The sequence below is a fragment of the Cibotium barometz genome, chromosome 65, assembly GCF_041138505.1.
Source record: "Cibotium barometz isolate CiBa-2024 chromosome 65, ASM4113850v1, whole genome shotgun sequence".
Classification (NCBI taxonomy): Eukaryota; Viridiplantae; Streptophyta; class Polypodiopsida; order Cyatheales; family Cibotiaceae; genus Cibotium; species Cibotium barometz.
In genome coordinates this window covers 22568865-22587902 of record NC_141110.1, presented here as the reverse complement: position 1 = coordinate 22587902, position 19038 = coordinate 22568865, and the positions used below count along the sequence as shown (strand labels likewise).

The window sequence follows — 19038 nt, the reverse complement described above, 5'->3', positions numbered from 1 at the left end:
CTTTCTCTCAACATGATGACTTCTTTGAAGACAGCTGATATAACACTTGTTTCAACCTTACCCACATGGGATGACACAGTTGACATCAAGCAAGAGGATAATTACAGAGAATTTCACACTTTCTTCTAACAAATTGCATGAGTACTTCACTACTTTCAACATGAACAGTTCAAGAGATACTATTCAGGTATCATTGAGAGAATTTATAGTTGGATGCCATGGATGATGGATGCCTCCTTGTCACTTGATAGCTTGAGAGAGAGAGAGAGAGAGAGAGAGAGAGAGAGAGAGTGTGAGTGAGGCTTGAGCCTTGAAAGTTGAGGGAGAACTTGAGTGTGAGGATGGGTGGGGGTGAAGAGTGTGTGAGGGAGAGTGTGTGTCTTGAGAGGCTACAGCTTGCTTGTGTGAGAGCTTGAAACTTGAGACCTTGGCACTTGAGGCTTGCCGCTTGAGGGAGAGAGAGTGTGTGTGTGTGTGAAGCTAAAGCTTGAAGTGTGAGAGGAAGTGTGTGTGTGTGTCTTCGTATAGGGAGGGAGCAAGACAGAGGCCAAGGCCCAAAGCCTCAAAGGCTCAAGGCCTATGGGCCAAGGCTAAAGGCCCATGAAAAGCCCCTCCCAAACGGCCAAAAGAAAAGGTCAAAAATGTGACCATTGCCCAAACAGTAACCTGCAGGCGTTCCCATGCAGCCGTCCCCCACAATCGTCCCCTCTTGGATCTGTCCTTGGAACGCCGTCCCTTGTGAGGGACGCCCAGCTGGGAACGTCCGTCCGTCCCCGTTCCACAGTGTTCCCGGGACGGCGTCCCCCCGTTCCAAGGGTCCGTCCCCTCCGTCCCCTATGACTATGGGTGTTGGATATGCGTGAGCAGGTCTAGTGGCACATGAGAGAGGTGGTCCTCCAGAGATTCACCGAGGCGATATAGATCTTCTATCGGGCATCCGGAGTGTAGATCAACCGGCACAAGTTGCGTGGATTTTAGGTTGGCTCAGCGTCCGCCATGACTTGGAGGCCAGTGGATATTGAGTGGCACTTCAATTCATTGTAGACATCTATGTCATGGCAGTGATGGGTGAACTCCAGTAGGACCAGCCGCGGCACTTTTTACCCCCCATAAGAGGGAGTTTTTCCCCGTGCACTCTAGGTGTGAACCCACCCTTATTTCATTATAGGGTCCATCTTATCTTGTACATTTGGCACTTATCACATAATCTACAACATTGCTTTGTGCGCCTCTCATTGTACTCTCACGACTGTACTTTGTGTGTGGGGATTTCTATGCTTGGCTGCAGCATTTCTGCAACATTTGGTATCAAGAGCCTTATGCTCTGTGATTCTGGGGACTCACACTTGCAATAGCAACTCACTTGGAGCAGCCCGTTTTTTATGTGGTGGAAGTTTGCAGCTTCAACCACCTCCTCTCCCTACCTTGGTCTCTTCAAAAGATCCCTTGGGGTCCTCCATTTCCAAGGAGGCAAAGCTCCATTGGAGCTAGGAGAAGCATGAAAGATGGCTGCCACTCTACAGGTCAGCCCGACCATCTTCCATGGTCCGCTCCAGGAAGCCGCGTACACAGATGAACTCGTCAGCAGTCCAATTAACCACCCCCCTTTTCATTTTTTTGATTTGGGAATTTCCGCCGAATTTGTGGTGGTTCAGCCCATTGTTGCCCACCGCCACCCAGCTCAGCTGGTGGCACCACCATTGTAGGTCCCATTTTGAATTTTGATTTTTTTAAAGCCACTGTGTTCTGAGTCTCTTCCCGAGTCTCCCAAACCAAAAATCGTCGAAATTTTAGTTCATTTGGGCCTCCAAAACACCTCTGCAAATTTTCAGCCTGTCCCAAACAGAGCTGAACCGAGCATAGGGACGCGTGTGGGAGTCTTCAAGCTACTTGTCGGTGGTACTGGCATCAAAATACGATAACCGAGCTTGCAGTAATAATCTCTATCCCTACTCTTGTCAATACTTTTGCTGGTCTTCAGAGAGCTACCTGCAGTGTTTCACATTGGGATCAGTAGCATACATACTTGCAGTATTTTGAGGGTTTCGCATCACTTGCATTCAGTAGAGTAGACTTGCAGACATTATGCCGGGTAATGATGTGTTTGGGATGCTTGCTGCCGAAGACCTTTTACCTTCTACTGCAAATCAAAGACGATGGGATTCTAGAGTTGCACAGGAACATTCCCTCAAGCATTATACCACATATCTGTTCATGTGTCACTGCTAAGTTAGCATGGGATGCACTTGTAGAACTAGTAAGTGCACATTAAGGCTTATGTGGCCTACCTAAAAAAGTAGTTGGACATGATGTGTTTGGATGCGGGTGACTTTATGGATGAGAGTCTCACGAAGGTGAAAGACCTTCGAGAACAGCTAGCCAACATTGATGAGTCTATTCCCAATAGTTCACTTGTCACTACCATCCTGAACGCATTGCCTGACTCATTTCAGGGCTTTGCTACTACACTTCGGTTGCTCATGAAATGCTATGCAAGTGGCTTTTCTTTTGATGAGATCGTGTCTTTGCTCCTGCAAGAGGACTCTTGGAATATTCCACAAACTGGGGGAGTTACCTTGTCCCATTGCGTACGACTAGCCCTGCGGTGAGCGGATAGTCCCCATGCTATGGTTTTCGGCAGTGGTCCGATCCCCACCAGTTAGGGAGTCCATCCGAGCAATCTCGGACAAACAGGTCGGAATGAAGATTGGTAATCAGGCATTTGTTGCTCAAGGCAAAGGTAAAGGGAAGGCATAGTGCCAGTGGCTACAAGGCTAAAGGTGGGACAACTGCCTCTTCTAGCAAGGATTTAGACAAGGGTGACAGTGAAGCCCAAGAAGAAGGGTAAATGTACTTAGTGTAGGAAGCTAGGTGTCACCAATTGACCGACCATTTGGTCCATCTCCAGATTTGTGTCTTGTTCACTTGAGGCCAGGCCGGTGTCTCATGTGAAGAGGCCAGTATTTTTGCTTAACATGGACGGGAGCCAGATTGGTGCCACCCGTGTGTTAGCAGGATGGTGTCGTATGGACGGGGGCCAGACTGGTGCCACCCGTGTATGACCTGGACTGTGTTCTATCCATGGGATTGTCACGCCATGGAAGAGCCAGTATTTGTGCCGTGTCTTGCCTATGGGACTGTCACTCCATAGGGAGGCTCGTGCCTGGAACTGTGTTTTACCTATGGGACTGTCTCTCCATATTTAATAGTTTTATTTCTAACCTTTCATTTTATAAGGTTGTAAGTTCACATTCATTTAAAAGTGGGCACCCATTAGGGGCACCCACATATGGGCCAAGGCGGGGAGGGAAACCCCCACACTTAACCCTTTATGTGTGTGTGGGTTGGGTGCATGGCCACCTACCCACACCACACTTTGAAGCTGGCCGCCCCCCATGCAAGCTTGGGGAGCCGGCCAGCTGTGGTCGTGTAACTCCTCTCCAATCTCTACAAAAGAGAGCGACCACCCCACTCGTAAAGGCATAGAGCCGGCGATCGTCTCCTCCTCCTCAAGCTACGCTTCCTCCACCTCTACAACTGACGGCTGTACAGCAGGCGGCTGTGTTTTTTTGCAGCCAGGCGTTTCCTTTCCAAAGGCGGCTGCTCCTTCTGCCCTCTCCTCTACAGGTGGCCATAGCAGGCGGCTGTGCTTCTACAGCCAGGCAGTTTCAGCATCACAGCAGGCGGCTGTGCCTTCTGCAGGTGGCTGCGCTTGTTCTCCAGCGGGCTGCCCTCTACACTGCAGGTGGCGCAGGCTGCAGCCAGGCGTTTCCTTTCCAAAGGCGGCTGCTCCTTCTGTCCTCTCCTCTGCAAGCGACTGTAGCCAGGCGGCCTCTGCACCTTCCCCTCTTCAGCTGGCGGCTCTGCCTCCTCCTCCTCCCTTGCAGGCGGCTGCCCCTTCTCTACAAAAGGCGGCTGTCTCCTCTTCAACAGGCGGTTGTTTCACCCTTTGCAGGTGGTTGCATCCCCTCCACAACAGGCGGCTACTCCTCTTCCATAGGCAGTTGCGTGGGGCTGCACTCCCCTCTACAGGTGGCTGCGTGTGGGTTACACCTCCCTTCCATAGGCGGCTACTGCTGTGTCCTGGTGTCCACCTCTAGTAGCTGCACACAGACACCTCGGGTATTTGTCTTCCATTTGCGAGCTACAAGTAAATGAATTCAGATTTAAGTAAAGAACTTTGTTGAAAATCTGATAAAGGATTCTCTCTATCGCTAACACCCGTTCGGTGCCGGGTAGTCCAAGCTTTTGGAGAACCACGGTCCAAAGGTGCCGAGATCGGGAGAGCCAGGCGTTAGTACGTGAGCGCCTGTTTGTGCGTGGTCCTGGAACACCAGTGGGGCGCTCTCCGCGGATTCCAGTGAAGGCACAGGACCGTAGAGACTGACCACTCAAGTGGTCGCTCTCCTTCGAACATCTACTTCGAGCCTCTTGTTTGGTACTGTATTCATCTCAGTTGTACATGGACATCATCTTGTTCATTGAACCCATGGAGTATTGTATTTGTTAAATACTCCCAATAATATATCATATATTGAGGGGGGGTTGGCCCGTTCCGGCCCCAGTGCTGGTGTCCATCTATCAACATTTCTTTTCATTTCAATTTTCAGTTGTTATTAAGTTGTCCATTTCAAATTGTGATATTGAGTTGTGCTATTACGCGTGTGGGTGTCCGACGGAGTCTATTCCCACTTGACGGGATCGGTTCACTAGGGCACTACATGAATGAGTGTAGGAAAAGGCTTGCAAAAGAGAAGGAGAAGAAAGACTCTGGCATATCTATGGCTGATGCATCGACACCTAGTTGTGACAAAAAGGATGTAGCTAGCTATGCTCAAGATGAATGAGTATTGTAGGTACATTGTAGCTATGATCCTTCCTTACATGATGTATGCATGGCAGCTACAGATGCTGATGTATGGTACTTTGATAAAGCACATCTCATCTGTAGGGTTTCAGCCCTGCTATGGTGGTTGGAAGATGAAGTTGTTGCATTGCACACAGTAGAGAAAGGGGAGAGAGAAGACAAGTTCAATACTAGAGAGGTGAAGTACACGATTCAGATTGATGTGACGCTTGCTTGATTATTTCAATCTCTCTCTCTCTCTCTCTCTCTCTCTCTCTCTCTCTCTCTCTCATGCCTTTTGCGCTAATGTTCCTACAAGGTGCTTAAGGGCTACGATTAACCGCATGAAGGTTTCCACTATGTAAAAATTTGGCCAAAGTGGCTGGTAGAGTCGTGGAGACTTCTAGATGGAAACATATGTATACTCTCTTCCCTTGCATATAATGCTGAAGAAGCATGGCAAGAAGTCACAGAGGGTTCTTCTCGTTGTACAAAGTTTAGTCCTGCGAGAAATGGCACCACCTGACTCTTATGTGAGGTGGCTTTTTGAACTTAAGAACAGTTGCTTCACCTTCCATTACATCTCCATTGCGTATAAGGTAAGTAAGGGCCAACTCCCTCGGCTTCACACCAAACTCCTTGGCCATGGAGTCAAAAGTACGGTCCACCATGAATTCAACTTTGGTGGCTTCAATGAGCTTGTGAACCTGTGGGTTCTCATGAAGAAGCTTCAACTCCTCTTCGCTTGCTTGCAACTGCCTCTTTACATGATCGAATTCAGCCCTTAATGCATTGGGCTCCTAGAAGCCCAACGGACTCACGGAGCGTGCAATGACAAATTCAACCATGTATACATGTATACAAGCGATATAGATAGAGAGAGAGAGAAAAGGGGGAGAGAGAGAGATGGGAAAAGGGATTTCACACAGTACACCACGCTGAGCGGGGAACATGCCCCGTCCCCTCTTCAAGAATTTATTTGAGGAACAATCCACGGGCTTTTCCAAGCCAAGACCAATACAAAAAATGAATACAATATCAAACAGAAGTGCCGATGTCAAGGTCGGGCTGAAGTCGATGTTGAGGCACAAGATAACTGATGCCGAGCTCACCACGAGGATGACCCACAAGAGTCTTACAACGGGCTAGTATTGAAATCCAATGAATCCAACTGACGTTCCCAAATATCCACAAGGCTCTCTACACTCATTCCGGACAAAGGCAATCCTAAGAGGCTCACACCAAGGTGGTAAATATGTGGCTTCACAAGGCAACCCCTCCTTAGGAGTTAGAGAAAACTGGCAGCGGCGGTGCTCTTATGTGGTGTTGGCGGTGGTGACTGGCGTTGACACCGGTTGCGTTTGAAGGCAGCAGACACTACTCAAAGGCTAACCATAAGGCAGAGGCAGTATAGGCGGCTCACAGAGTGGAGGCGGTGCTCAAACAGCGGTTCTGAGGAGGTGTAGCAGTGCTGGCGCACAGGGAAGAGGCAGCGCAAAGCTCTCAGGGCGCCACTAGCATAGCGAAGGTGGCGTCATGTTTCACAGAGCGACGCTGCTGTAGTGCTGGCGGCGGCGCAACAAGGCGGAGGTAGTGCAGAGGGCAGAAGCGCAAGGCGGTAGAGCGGCGTTTTGGACGCAAGCATCGCATAGACAACGGCAGCAAGTCGGCGGTGGCAGGAGCAACAGTGGTGGACGTGGGCGCTGCGGGGCGGAGCATCGGTGGACGTGGGTGCTGCAAGGGCGGAGCACCAGCGAATATAGGCGTTGCAAGGGCGGCTGCCGGCGGAGAGGGAGGAGCTAGGTGATGCTAGAGAGAAGAAGGTGATGACGAGTCTCCACAAGTACTCCTCCAAGATCTGCAAGAATTCTTTCTATGCTCTTCCATGGAGGTCCAAGGTTGTTATATAGTAGATGGGAGGTCCCTGCTTTTATATTGCCTTGCTTTTTGGTCAACAAAGTTTGACTTTTGCTTTTTCTTGCTTTTTGACCAACATTGATGCTTTTTCCAATGCCAGCATTAGGAACCGTGTTTCCATGTGTCCATCATCTTGTCCATGTGTTCGGGCATGAGCTATCATGTGAAAAGAGCTTGGAGGACCAAATAGTTACATTCCCTCTCTCTTACATCACAGTTGTCCTAATATGATCGTGGTACTAGCCCCATTTGGTGCTGTTGTGCATCTGGTCTTTCCTCATATATGTGTTGTCTTCTGCTCCTCTGGCAACATCTTTATGTCTTTCTTTGACCGATGTCCTTGTTCTTGATGGTACATGTTCTTCATAGCCAGTTACATGGGCTAGATATAATAAATGCATACTCACCTTCTGCAAAAACTAGATAGAAGCTAGTCAACGAACAAGTATGCATCATTCTTGTCTATTGGGTATTCTAGGTATTGGCTAGGTAGTTTGGAGCCTAGTGGACTATTGCATGCCATAAATCCAAGCACTGTTCATGCATCGAAAACAACAGACAAAGTCAAAGAAATTCAAACATACATCGGTATGCAATGCATAATTAATGATTCTCCTGTTCATGGATTGTCTTGTCTGGTTTCATCGAAACCGTGCTGAGCCATCTGGTTCTCGAGGGAAACCGCTCAGACTATCCTCAAGGCTATCTGGTCACTAGGACTGGCTGAGAAGTCTTCCATAGTCCTCTGGGCCATCTGGTCACATTGATCGCTCGACTATGGGATCCAATAGAGTCATATGGGCCATCTGGTTGCAATGACTGTCCTACTGCAAAATCCAATACAGTCATCTGGTCCATTGGTCGCAATGACCGCCCGACTGCGAAAGCCAATACAGTCATCCGGGCCATCTGGTTGCACTGACCGCCCGATTGCGAAGTCAAAAATATCTGGCATCGTTCTCGTGCAATGGGTCTTCTGGCATCGTTGCCTCCCACATATAAATATTGCTCCTTGGGCTTTCAAGCATCATTGCCACCCAAACTAGAGCATATCCAATCAAGACCATTATATAAGCAAGATAATGATGAGTTGATATTGTGCTTATTCTTTCTATCTTTAGCGGTCCATTTTTCCTATCAACTACTTATTTGCTGTACTAATTCTTTCTATTTGCTACTTCCCTTAGTGCTAGGCTTCATTATGGTTGAGTCTGCCCTGCATCTCTGTAGGTTTGACAGAAACTCAGTACGAAGGCCTTTGTGTGAATATATGCTCTTATGTGTGTGTGTGTGGATTGTGTGTGTGAGAGCATATCTTGATACATAGTTCTACACCCACTATTGGGCACTGATGACGTTAGTGGGGATGTCGTACTATGCATAATGGAGTTGATAGTTATATAGTTTTGTGAATTGACTACCATGAGTATATACCATGCACGTTCGTAAAAGGTGAATTTGGGCATGTTCCTGGATTCATCTAGCTATATAATGATAGTTCCATTTCAGCATAAATATATCCAATGAAGAGGGCTAGAGGTACAATCCCTCCCTCTTAAATCTGTCTTGATCACAAGACATTTCAAGCCTGTACTTGAAATACATTTGGACCAACTGCTTCCTCATAAGCTCGAAGATAGTCAATGAAGTACTCTTTTGGCATCCATTTCGCATCCATAGGTGAATAGTTCTTAAACTTCAAGAGGAATTTCCTGACCACTATCCTTCCTCTTTTTCTCATGGAATGGAATACAATCTGTTTCGGCTATAAGATTTCTTCTTGTTCTTCCACTTTTGGTGGATCCTCCAATACAAGCTCCTCTGGGGGTAATCTTGTATATGGCTTCAATAAACTGACATTGAAGGCATTATGTATCCTTCAATGATGTGGGAGATCCAATCGATAACACACATCGTTGATCTTCTTAGTAACTTGAAAAGGTCCATAATATCTAGAGGCAAGCTTGGGTTCTTTGTGTTCTTAGCTTTAGACTTTCTAAGTCTTGCTTTTTGAAATCACAATAAGACCCAATCCCTTTCTTCAAAAGTGACCTTTCTTCTGTGCCTATCTGCAGCTTTCTTTTGCTTGGCTTGAGGTGTCGCAATAGCCTTCCGAGACAAATCTCGATTCTCATTCTTTGATTTGCCCACCATCCAAGGCATATGTAAAGCTTCCGCTTGCAAGGCTTTGTCTTGGGCTTCTTCCAAGGTTTTAGGTCCCGCCATATAAACTGCTTGCATAAGCTTTGGTTGCAATCCGTTGACAAACTTACGTATTTCCATCAATGATGGGATGGGAGTATATGGGGTAAAAACTTCAATGAGACGGCTGGAAAAATTATTGAGATATGTTGCCATGCTTTCTGCGGCCTTTTGCTTTACCTCATTCCATTCCTTTTGCACATTTGCCTCAAAGTTTGCGAGAAGGAACTTTTTGTTGAACATGGTTTTGAAATCGGTCCATGAAGTAGGCTCGAACTTTTTGTTGAACATGGTTTTGAAATCGGTCCATGAAGTATGCTCGATCCCATCTTGTACCACTTTTAGCCACCAATTTCAAGGCAGCATCCTTAAAATGCATTCAGACTATGCAAAGTTTGGACTTTTCGGAGAAGTCCTCTCCCCCAAAGGCGGCGTCAAACTGTTTGATGAAGGAATAGGGCTTTTTGGGTGTCCCGCTTTCCATAAAAGGTATCAAACTTTACGCTTTTCTCTCTCGGCTTGAAATCCACTTTTCCGGTTGAAGGTTCCTTTGTCTTCTTCTCTCTTGCTATGCCTAAGGAAGCTGCATCAAATAGAGCGATTCTAGGGGTAACTTCTCTTTATCCTCCATGAGTGATGGATCGGGTGGCTTTGGGTTCTTCTCCAATGGTAACCCCTTTACCTCGTAAATAAGCTTTGGCGGCTTCCACGCCTTGAGCTTCAGTGGCCTGGTCTTTGATAAAGTCTTCGCACATCTGAGCTCTGCTGATGTCATGGTCTCATGAGAGACAGATAGGCGGCCTTGGATCCCTCCTTGATGCTCTGGGTTGGCTTCGTAGTTGTTCCCTTCTTGAGGCCCTTGGTCTCCCTCAACTCACGACATGGTTCTCTCACCCCAGAAAAGATTGCAGTGACAGATTCAACCACGTATACAAGAGATATAGATAGAGAGAGAAAAGAGGGAGAGAGGGATGGGAAAAGGGATCACACAGTACACCATGTTGAGCGGGGAACAAGCCCCGCACCCTCTTTAGGAATTTATTTAAGGAACAATCCACGGGCTTTTCCAAGCCAGGACCAATACAACAAATGAATACAATATCAAACAAAAGTGCCAATGTCGAGGTCGGGCTGAAATCGATGTCGAGGCACAAGATAACTGATGCCGAGCTCACCACGAGGATGACCCACGTGAGTCTTACATTGGGCTAGTACCAAAAAGTTGCAATGGTGCCCTCAGCTTTTTGGTCAACAAAGTTTGACTTTTGCTTTCTCTTGCTTTTTGACCAAGACTGATGCTTTTTCCAATGCCAACATTAGAAACCCTGTTTCCATGTGTCCATCATCCTATCCATGTGTCCGGGCAATCTGTGACTATAGGGAAGGACATCTGGTTTGGTATAGCCCTACTGGTGTTTGGGAAAGGGTTTGAGGGATCCATGATAGAGATGGAGAAGACCTTTTCAAGCAGGGAGGTGTTGTACAGGTGTGCCTTCTCTATGGTATGCTCTGATGTGATAACGAGAGTTCTTATTTGGAAGTCTTGGGTGAAACTATAAGGGATCCTATTGGTGGAGGATTCTACAAGTTGTACTTTGTACTCAAATTTGATCAAGTAAAGAAATACCGCAAGGGGCGCCACTGCGTTTTGGGGCCAATCGATGTCCGTGTACTTGTTTGCAAGAGCACTATAGCTCCCCCTGTTTGTTTTCTTTTCCAGGTCCTCAAAGGTGTTGAAGTGTTTTGTGTGCGAGTGTTTGTTTCACCGCCCGTCAAATTTCTGAAGGCCGGTTTCATTTTCCACCAACCTCCCCACACATGGATATCCACTCACTTACTACAAATGTGAACCTGGAAAGGTTATAACATTACAAAGAAATAATAACTTACCACATGTGAACAGGCCACAAAACACGTCAGAATACAAGGCACTCACACGGTTCACAGGTAGGCGTGGTGGGCCCGTGAACTGGACATTCATAGCAGGCAAACAATGTCATGCATGTGAACATGTGTGCATGTGCACTTGATTTATGGACGGTCATAGAACATGTACAGTACGAGCATTTCCGGGCACAAATCTGGCACATCGGAAAGCTTGGAACTAGACCTAGCACACTCGGATCCACACACTAGCCACATTTGGGCACAAGAAACTGGGGGAAAACCATATAAATGGCCAAATGATGACGTGCGTGTGCGTACACGCAAAGCTTTTTGCATTGATTTTTTTCACTCTTTCCTTCAATGGTTTTATTTGCACAAAATTTCACAACCGAAGGTCCAAATCCATAATGTATGTGCAATGTTTGTCATGTGCACAGTGTGTATCTAGGCAGGCTGATTGGCGAGTTGGGCTAGGGGTAGACTAACGGGCGGGCACCCAAGTATGGACGGGCGGGCGCCCAAGTGTGGACGCCCGATGACCGGCCAAGGACCTATAAAAAGGTGGCCAAGGTTAGTCATTAGTTCATAGAGTCTCGCGTGTCTTTGTGAGAGCTCTATGGTCAGGAGCCTGGATCTAGTGCAGACGTGCACCTACTTTATGTATACGAGGCCGACAGCAATCTCGAGGCCCGCGAGGGTAGCTTCGTGGCGGTATGGGACGTCACGAGGTGGAGATTGGTCGGATCGTCCAACTAGTTAGCCCAACTCGTGGCTCGGTGGGGACAACCAAGACTTGTGGGCTTGCCCATGGCTGTCAAGGTTGGGAGGTGAGTCAGGCCTGTACCCCCTTCACGTTGCGTGGTTTGTTTTGTAGGTTTCGAGTCTTGAGCGTGGAGCGTTCTACGAGGTGATCCTGCGAGGATTTGATAGTGGTATCAGAGCAAGCCTCGAGAACGAGCAAGCCTCGAGAACGAGAGAGAAAGAGGTCAAAGAAAAGGTACGAGTTCGAGAAGATTGTTGTTTTTCTGTGTATACTGCTGTTTTTTCAAATTCAGCATGATTGTTTTTGCATCATAGGAACCCGTGATGAAGGTTTTGGTCTTGTATGGGTTGTATTACTTTGCAAGAAGAAGGGCTATGTTTTGCAATTGTGTGAACAGTTGAGAAAGAGAGAGAAGAAGTAAAAGCCAGTCGCCTGTAGAGAGAGAGAGAGAGAGAGAGAGAGAGAGAGAGAGCGCCTCTGTGGCTGTGCATATATGGCTGCGCATAATAACTGTGTGACGCCTGAGGGGTTGCGTAGCTTTATGAGCAAAGAAGGCCGTCCAATTGACAAGCACTCATAGGCAAGCCTCGCACGTGGGCTGGTATGCGCAGGCAGGCGCAGGCGGCCAAGTGAGCACGCAGGCAGTCGGACGGCAACTTTAGGCGCATGTAGGCAATCGGGCCAGGTAGGTGCACAGGCAAAAACGCCGGGCAGGCGGTCGTAAGCAGTTGGCGCTGGCCAGCCGTCGGGTGGCATGAAGGCGGCGATGGAATTAGTGAAAACCAAACGCAGCATGGAGTTTTTTTTAAAGCTTTTGTTTAAAAAAAAAACCCATGCCTTGTTTCGCTTTGTTTTCATCTTTTTTCTGAACCTTAGCAAAGGGGTTTCATATATATATATATATATATATATATATATATATATATAAACACAAAAGCAAAAGCTAAGTAAGCTTTTGGGGAAGCGTATAAATTTCCCTTAAGCGGGCTTCTTGCCACACATCTCTCAAGCTCTCAAGCTCTCTAGCACTCTCCTTGTGCAAGATAAAACTTTTCTCTCATCTTGCCCTCTTCAAGATGTTGACCCAAGAATCCGAGTTGGAGCCCATTCCCGAACGTGAAGACTTGCCGGCTACGGAAGCCACCGATGGCGATCTTTTGACGATTTTGTTTCAAAATCAGATTTCCAAGAGTTTAAAGTTGCTCTCGAAGCTTCTTCCTTGGAACGTCAAGCATAAAGTCGATGCACAGATGCAGGCTTTACAGAACTCCATCTCTTTGTTGACCACTATCCTATCTACTCTTTCGGGTATGGATACTTTGGCATTTGCTTTAGGCCCCAATATTACTCCGGAACAGTTTGGGGGCGAGCAAAAGCAGCATACCAAAGAGATAGTGGACACTTGGCTTCATAAGTGGCAAGTCCATTTTCAGTTTCATCCATATGACGATGGCAAAAAGATCCACTTAGCAGCAGGTTTCCTCTCAGGTAAAGCTTTGCTTTGGTGGAAAGAACTCAACCCTAAACCAGTGACTTGGACACAATTCGAAGAAGTCTTCAAGAAAGAATTTCTCAAGAAAGAGGATGACTATGATATTGTTGCCCGGTTTGCTACTTTGATGTTCATGTTCATGTTCTGATTGTCTGTTGAACTCTAAAGTTTTTGGCTTACATGATCGTCTCCAAGTTTATGGAGAAGAATGGCCATAGAATCCACATTCTTCTAGACCTTGGCAGCTCACACAATTTTGTTAATTACAAACTTGTGTAGAAATTGGGTCTTGACACAACACCCAGCGATCATACCTATGAGGTATGCCTACCTGCGGGTCGGCAAGTATGGGATCAAAAGGTGGAGACGCTACCGATCCGGATTCAGGACTACGAAGATACTCTGGAATGCTATATTATGCATCTAGAGCATGTAGACTTGTTATTAGAGATTGAGTGGTTTAAGACTCTTCAAGTCTAGATAGATTGGTCTAGTTATACTTTTTCTTTTGAACATAGGAACACCTAGTATAGTATCTTAGGTGATTGTATATATCCCTCTCAGGGACCTCTTGTAAATATCGTTGATTTTGGAAATATAATGGATTCTTCTTTGTATACTACTTTTCATTGTGTCTTGATTCCACTTTCTTTATTTCTCATATCTTCTATGGATGTCAATGAATTAAGTGTGTTTGAAAGCAAAGAATTAAAGAAGATACTTGATTCGTTTCAAGATGTATTTCCTAAGGAATTGCCATCGGGCTTACCACCTGAAAGAGCAGTAGATCATCGTATTGACCTGGTCCCTGGTGCTCAACCTGTTAGTATTCCACCTTAGAGGATGAGCCAAGTTGAGAAAGATGAGTTGGCCAAACAACTCGCAGATTATTTAAGGATGGGCCATATCCGTCCAAGTAAATCACCTTGGGGTGCACCTGTGTTGCTTAGGAGAAAGAAGGACGACACCTGGAGAATGTGTATAGATTACAAGAGATTGAACAAGCTGACAATTAAGAACCGTTATCCTCTCCCTAGATCAGATGACTTGATTGACCGGTTAGTCGGAGCAAAGTATTTCACAAAGATAGATTTACGTATTGGCTATCACCAGATACGTATTCATGAAAGGCATGTCGAAAGAACCGCCTTTCACTAGGTATGGCCATTACGAGTTTCTCGTATTACCTTTTAGGTTAACCAATGCTCCAGTCACTTTTCAGCAAATGATGAACGACCTTTTTCGTGAACATTTGGAAAAATTTGTGGTTGTGTTCCTAGATGATATTTTGATATATAGTCGTTCTCTTAAGGATCACGTTAGATACCTCACGATTGTCTTAACTATTTTAAGACAGAATCGATTGTATGCTAAATTAAGTAAATGTGAGTTTTTCATGACATACATCATTTACTTGGGACACAAGATCACTAGAGATGGATTGAGCATTGACTATGACCGAGTTCAGAAGGTTCTGGCCTGGCCTATACCGCAGACAGTGAAACAACTTCGTTCTTTTCTTGGTTTTGTTGTTTTTCTTTGGAAATCTGTGCGGGAGTACTCTCAGCTGACACTACCGATCACCGACTTGTTGAAAGGCTGTGGACGTAAGTCGAATCAGCATATCACTTGGAATATCGGCCTTATGTTCTTGAAACTGATGCCAGTGACTATGCAATCGAGGCTGCTCTATTTCAAGAGGGTAGACCTGTTGCTTTCGAAAGTAAAAAGCTAGACGACACTCAATTTCGTTGGCCAACCCTTGAGAAGGAGCTTTATGCTGTGATTCACACTCTCAAGGTTTGGAGACATTATGTATATGGCTCCAAGTTTGTGGTATTGACTGATTCATCAGTCAATCAAGTATGTGTGTGATGCAGATGATTTGAGAGGAAGGAAAGCTCGATGGGCTGAATTAATGCAAGATTTTGATTTTGAGATTCGTTATTGAAAGGGGTCCATGAATGGTGTCGTAGATGCGCTTAGTCGAATTAGAGAGGTGAATACTTTGTCGTTCATCGAGATTACTACTGACTTATTTCAGTCATTGAGAAGGCTTTGCAGGACTGATAGTTATTTTGGTCCATTTTGGCAGAAGATCCAGGATGGGAGCTCATTGATTGACCAAGACTCAATGATTGAGCAGCCTACCATTCAGGTTGCAAGAGGTTAGTGGATGATTCGGAATGGTTTACTATTCCGTAATGACAAAATTTGTGTACCACAGATCCCAGACATTAGGTCCAAGATTCTTAAGGAGTGTCACGACGCCACTTTTGCTGGACACCCTGGGGTACACAGGACATTATCGTTAGTGAAACACTTTTTATTGGCCAAAGATGAAAGGATATGTAGAAGATTATGTTCTCAAGTGTCAAGTTTGTCAAGTAAATAAAGCTGAACACTTTAGACAGGCCGGACTGTTGCATCCTTTGCAAATCCCAGGTAATAAATGGGAAGTATTTCCATGGATTTTATTACCGGATTGCCAAGAACACGTTAAGGCTACGATTCTATTTGGGTTGTGGTGGATCGCTTGAAAAAAATGGCTAGATTTTTACCGACACGGAAGACCATTAGAGCTACGCAATTAGCAAGACAGTTCATTGAGCAATTGTGTAGACTGTATGGTTACCGCAGGACATAGTCAGTGATCAGGACTCTAAGTTTACAAGTGATTTTTAGAGACTTGTTTTTGAGAAGTTGGAAACAACTTTGAATTTGAGTTCCTCAGATCATCCTCAATTTGATGGCTAGACTGAAAGAGTGAACCAGATTTACGAGGATATGCTTCGAGCATATGTCTCCAAATGACAGAGTTCATGGGAGGATTATCTTTCTATGTTAGAATTTGCATATAATAGTACTAAGCATACGAGTACAGGTTTTTGTCTTTTCATGCTTATGTATGGTTTTCAACCTAGATCACCTGTTACAGTGGGATTCTCAGGACTTCAGCATGATGCAGCATGTAATTTTTTGCAAGATATGCAAGAAATGTTACAAGTTACAGAGAGATTTTATTTTAATAGACATCGTTCACCCAGAGAGTTCTCTAAAGGAACGATGGTGTATTTGCGAGTTCCGAAAGATTTCCGAGACTTTACGGACAGGTCGATCTCCAAAATTATCCCCTAGATAATGTGGACCATTTCGTAGTACACGACGGATTGGTTCAGTTGCATATGAACTCGATTTGCCTTCTCATGTGAAAGTTCATCCTCTATTTCATGTCAGTAGACTTAAGGAAGTACTGGGTGGAACAGACCAGTTAGTTACTCCTCAAGAAATTATAGATGTCGAGGACACGACATTTATCCCACACGAACCAGAAAAGATTCTTGGATTTCGTGAAAGAAGATTGCGTAATACACTTTATCACGGAATACAAGATCAAGTGGAAGGATCGTGTTGAGGAGGACGTTACATGGGAGAGCTTTGTGGCGGTATGGACGTCACGAGGTAGAGATTGGTCGGATCGTCCAACTAGTTAGCCCAACTTGTGGCTCGGTGGGGACAGCCAAGACTTGTGGGCTTGCCCACGGCTGTCAAGGTTAGGAGGCGAGTCATGCCTGCACCCCCTTCACGTTGCTTGGTTTGTTTTGCAGGTTTCGAGTCTCGAGCATGGAGCGTTCTACGAGGTGATCCTGCGGGGATTTGACAATGTTGAAGGTCCACATGGGGCCCAAACAATAAATGGCCCGGCCTTCTACAATAAACTTGTCCACCCATTATAATAATGATGTGAACACACATAATTAACCTGTTTTTAGCGTGCTTTACACACAAGTGGCCTTCGAGTCAATCCAAGGGCTTGTCAAGCACGTGCCACATGTAATCCATGAAGCCAGAGACGATGTGTCAAGCCTTAGTCCTGTTTCTAGGCACCCACAAGGATGACGAGGGTGCCCGGAACCCTATATTTGGATAACCTTTGATTCCCAAAACTAGTTCACAAGTCCATAATTCCTCGTAGGTATGTAAAGTACTTTTAAATTCTGGTAAATCCCATAAATCCCAGAAATGGTGACATGACACCTGGCCAACCATTGCATGGCGATCATCACTGGGCAGCCAGTGCAACACGTAGTGGAGGCTTAGCGACATTGCCTTTGTGACAGCCCAAAGGCTTAACAAGTTTTGTAGAGGATCTTGGGCTCTTCACATGAGAGCCAGCACCCTCCACTTTGTTACCTGAGGCGTGATTGCTTGGGCTAGGGAGGAGGGTGTGGCTCTACTCTATGTGAGAAGGACATTATGCATAGCTGGTGGGGACGGTGGGAGAACCTTACAGGTGATTTTGAGTGGATGCAGTGTTGTTGCGCGGCTTTCTTATGGACATGGAGTTGGGGCCCCTTCCTCACTAGAGAGGGTGGCCAACTGATTTGGCACTACAGGCCCCCAATGTGGCCCCTTCTATTGATGTAGCCTCCCTCCAAGAGCGGCCAGCAGGAGGAGAACAAGCCCCCCCCCCCCCCCCCCCCCCCCCCCCCGCGCCATTTATACCTTTCTCGAGGGATGTAAATGTCAGGCTCCATATCGGAGCAGTTCTGTAGTTCACTGTTTTCAGACATTTTTTCTTTTATGACAAATGAAGAATCTTTTCATGGGAAAAAGGGTAATGAAACCCACGTCTGCTCTGACCCAAGGCTCTTGATATCCTGAGAACTGTGATGAAGCTGTGATTCCGGTTTTGAAGCTAACATTGCACCCTGGTATTGTCAACACAAGCACTTGCAACTGTCTCCCGATCAAGCACCTCTTAATGAAGTTGTCAAGCACCTTCCAAATGATTGGGAGACCTTGCAAGTCTCTCCTGATCAAGCACTTCTTAATCAAGTATCTGTTTTTATTTTTGTTCTTTTTTGTTTTCTGATATCTGCTGTTTTAGCTTGAAGTGTGAAACAATTTCATCAATCAAACACCTAGAAAATCAAGTCTCAGTTTCATAACTGACACTTCTCAAGTACCGCAGGCAACAGATCAAGTGGTTATAGTACTTGTCATCCTAGCATTTTGCCTTGCAGTTCTTCCGTTGAAGTTAATGGTGCTTTTGGGATTCTGGGAGGCATTTACAAGACAGACACGGTTTCGTCAGGAGAGCACTGAGCGCATTATCAGAAGGGTCAGAGAGTGGTGGTATAGTGTACCTGTTGTTCCAGTTCGCCTTCTCAAAGTTGAGGAAGAGAAGAAGAAAAATTAAGACCAAAACTTCATTCTAAAGTTGGGAAGCTCTCTTGAGCCTAAATGTGGTCCATAAACCCCTTTTTAAAAGGTTGGCCTTATGGAAGCCAATCATCACTCAAAATGCCTTTTCTTTGCAGCTGATATGAGTGTCCAAGCCTTGCGTTGGATTGTAGATTGCTTTGTTCTCACCAAAAGGTGCAAATGTCTATATTGTCCCTCTAGGCAGCTTTCTGAATATCCCTCTCCATTCGCCACCGCATTATCAGCTCAAATTCGCCTGCCCCAAGAACTGGGTTATAGCTTCTTGGAAGAGAATCAAATGCTTCCAGAAGGCACATAGTTGTTGATGTTTGCAAATGTTTATATTTTTTACAAAAATGTTATTGGCCTGAAGCAGTCTAAAGGCTTGCAAGTTTCTGTGCTGTTGTAAGGTCTTCTTCAGAGGAATGTGGGACCTCTCGTACGCATTGATTGACTACATTTCACCCCTCCATTTTTAAACACTTCACATGTTGAGGTTTTATTTTGCTATTTTCAGGTCATGCAATATAATCAGCTGTATGCTGCTTGAGCGAAGCTTTTCTGTAGTCATTTCAATAAATACAGGCCCAATTGTGTTTTGGCATATCTAGTGCATGTCTTCAGAAACCTGGAACACTATAAAATGATAAGAATGTTTTTGATTGAACCAACATATGCCGCATTATCTTTCTCAACTAGATATGGAGGCATTATTATTCTTGC

General features: G+C 45.7%; 1 protein-coding gene across 1 annotated transcript in view; it reads left to right on the top strand.

The window, feature by feature from the left end:
* The window catches only part of LOC147603064 (uncharacterized), a 34805-nt gene extending 16008 nt beyond the window's left edge, over positions 1–18797 (top strand). The window contains exon 9 of the mRNA XM_086797382.1: positions 18083–18797. Coding sequence (XP_086653508.1) covers positions 18083–18310 — 228 coding nt within the window. The 3' untranslated portion in view covers positions 18311–18797. The remainder of the gene's footprint in view (positions 1–18082) is intronic.
* The last annotated feature ends 241 nt before the right edge of the window (positions 18798–19038 follow it).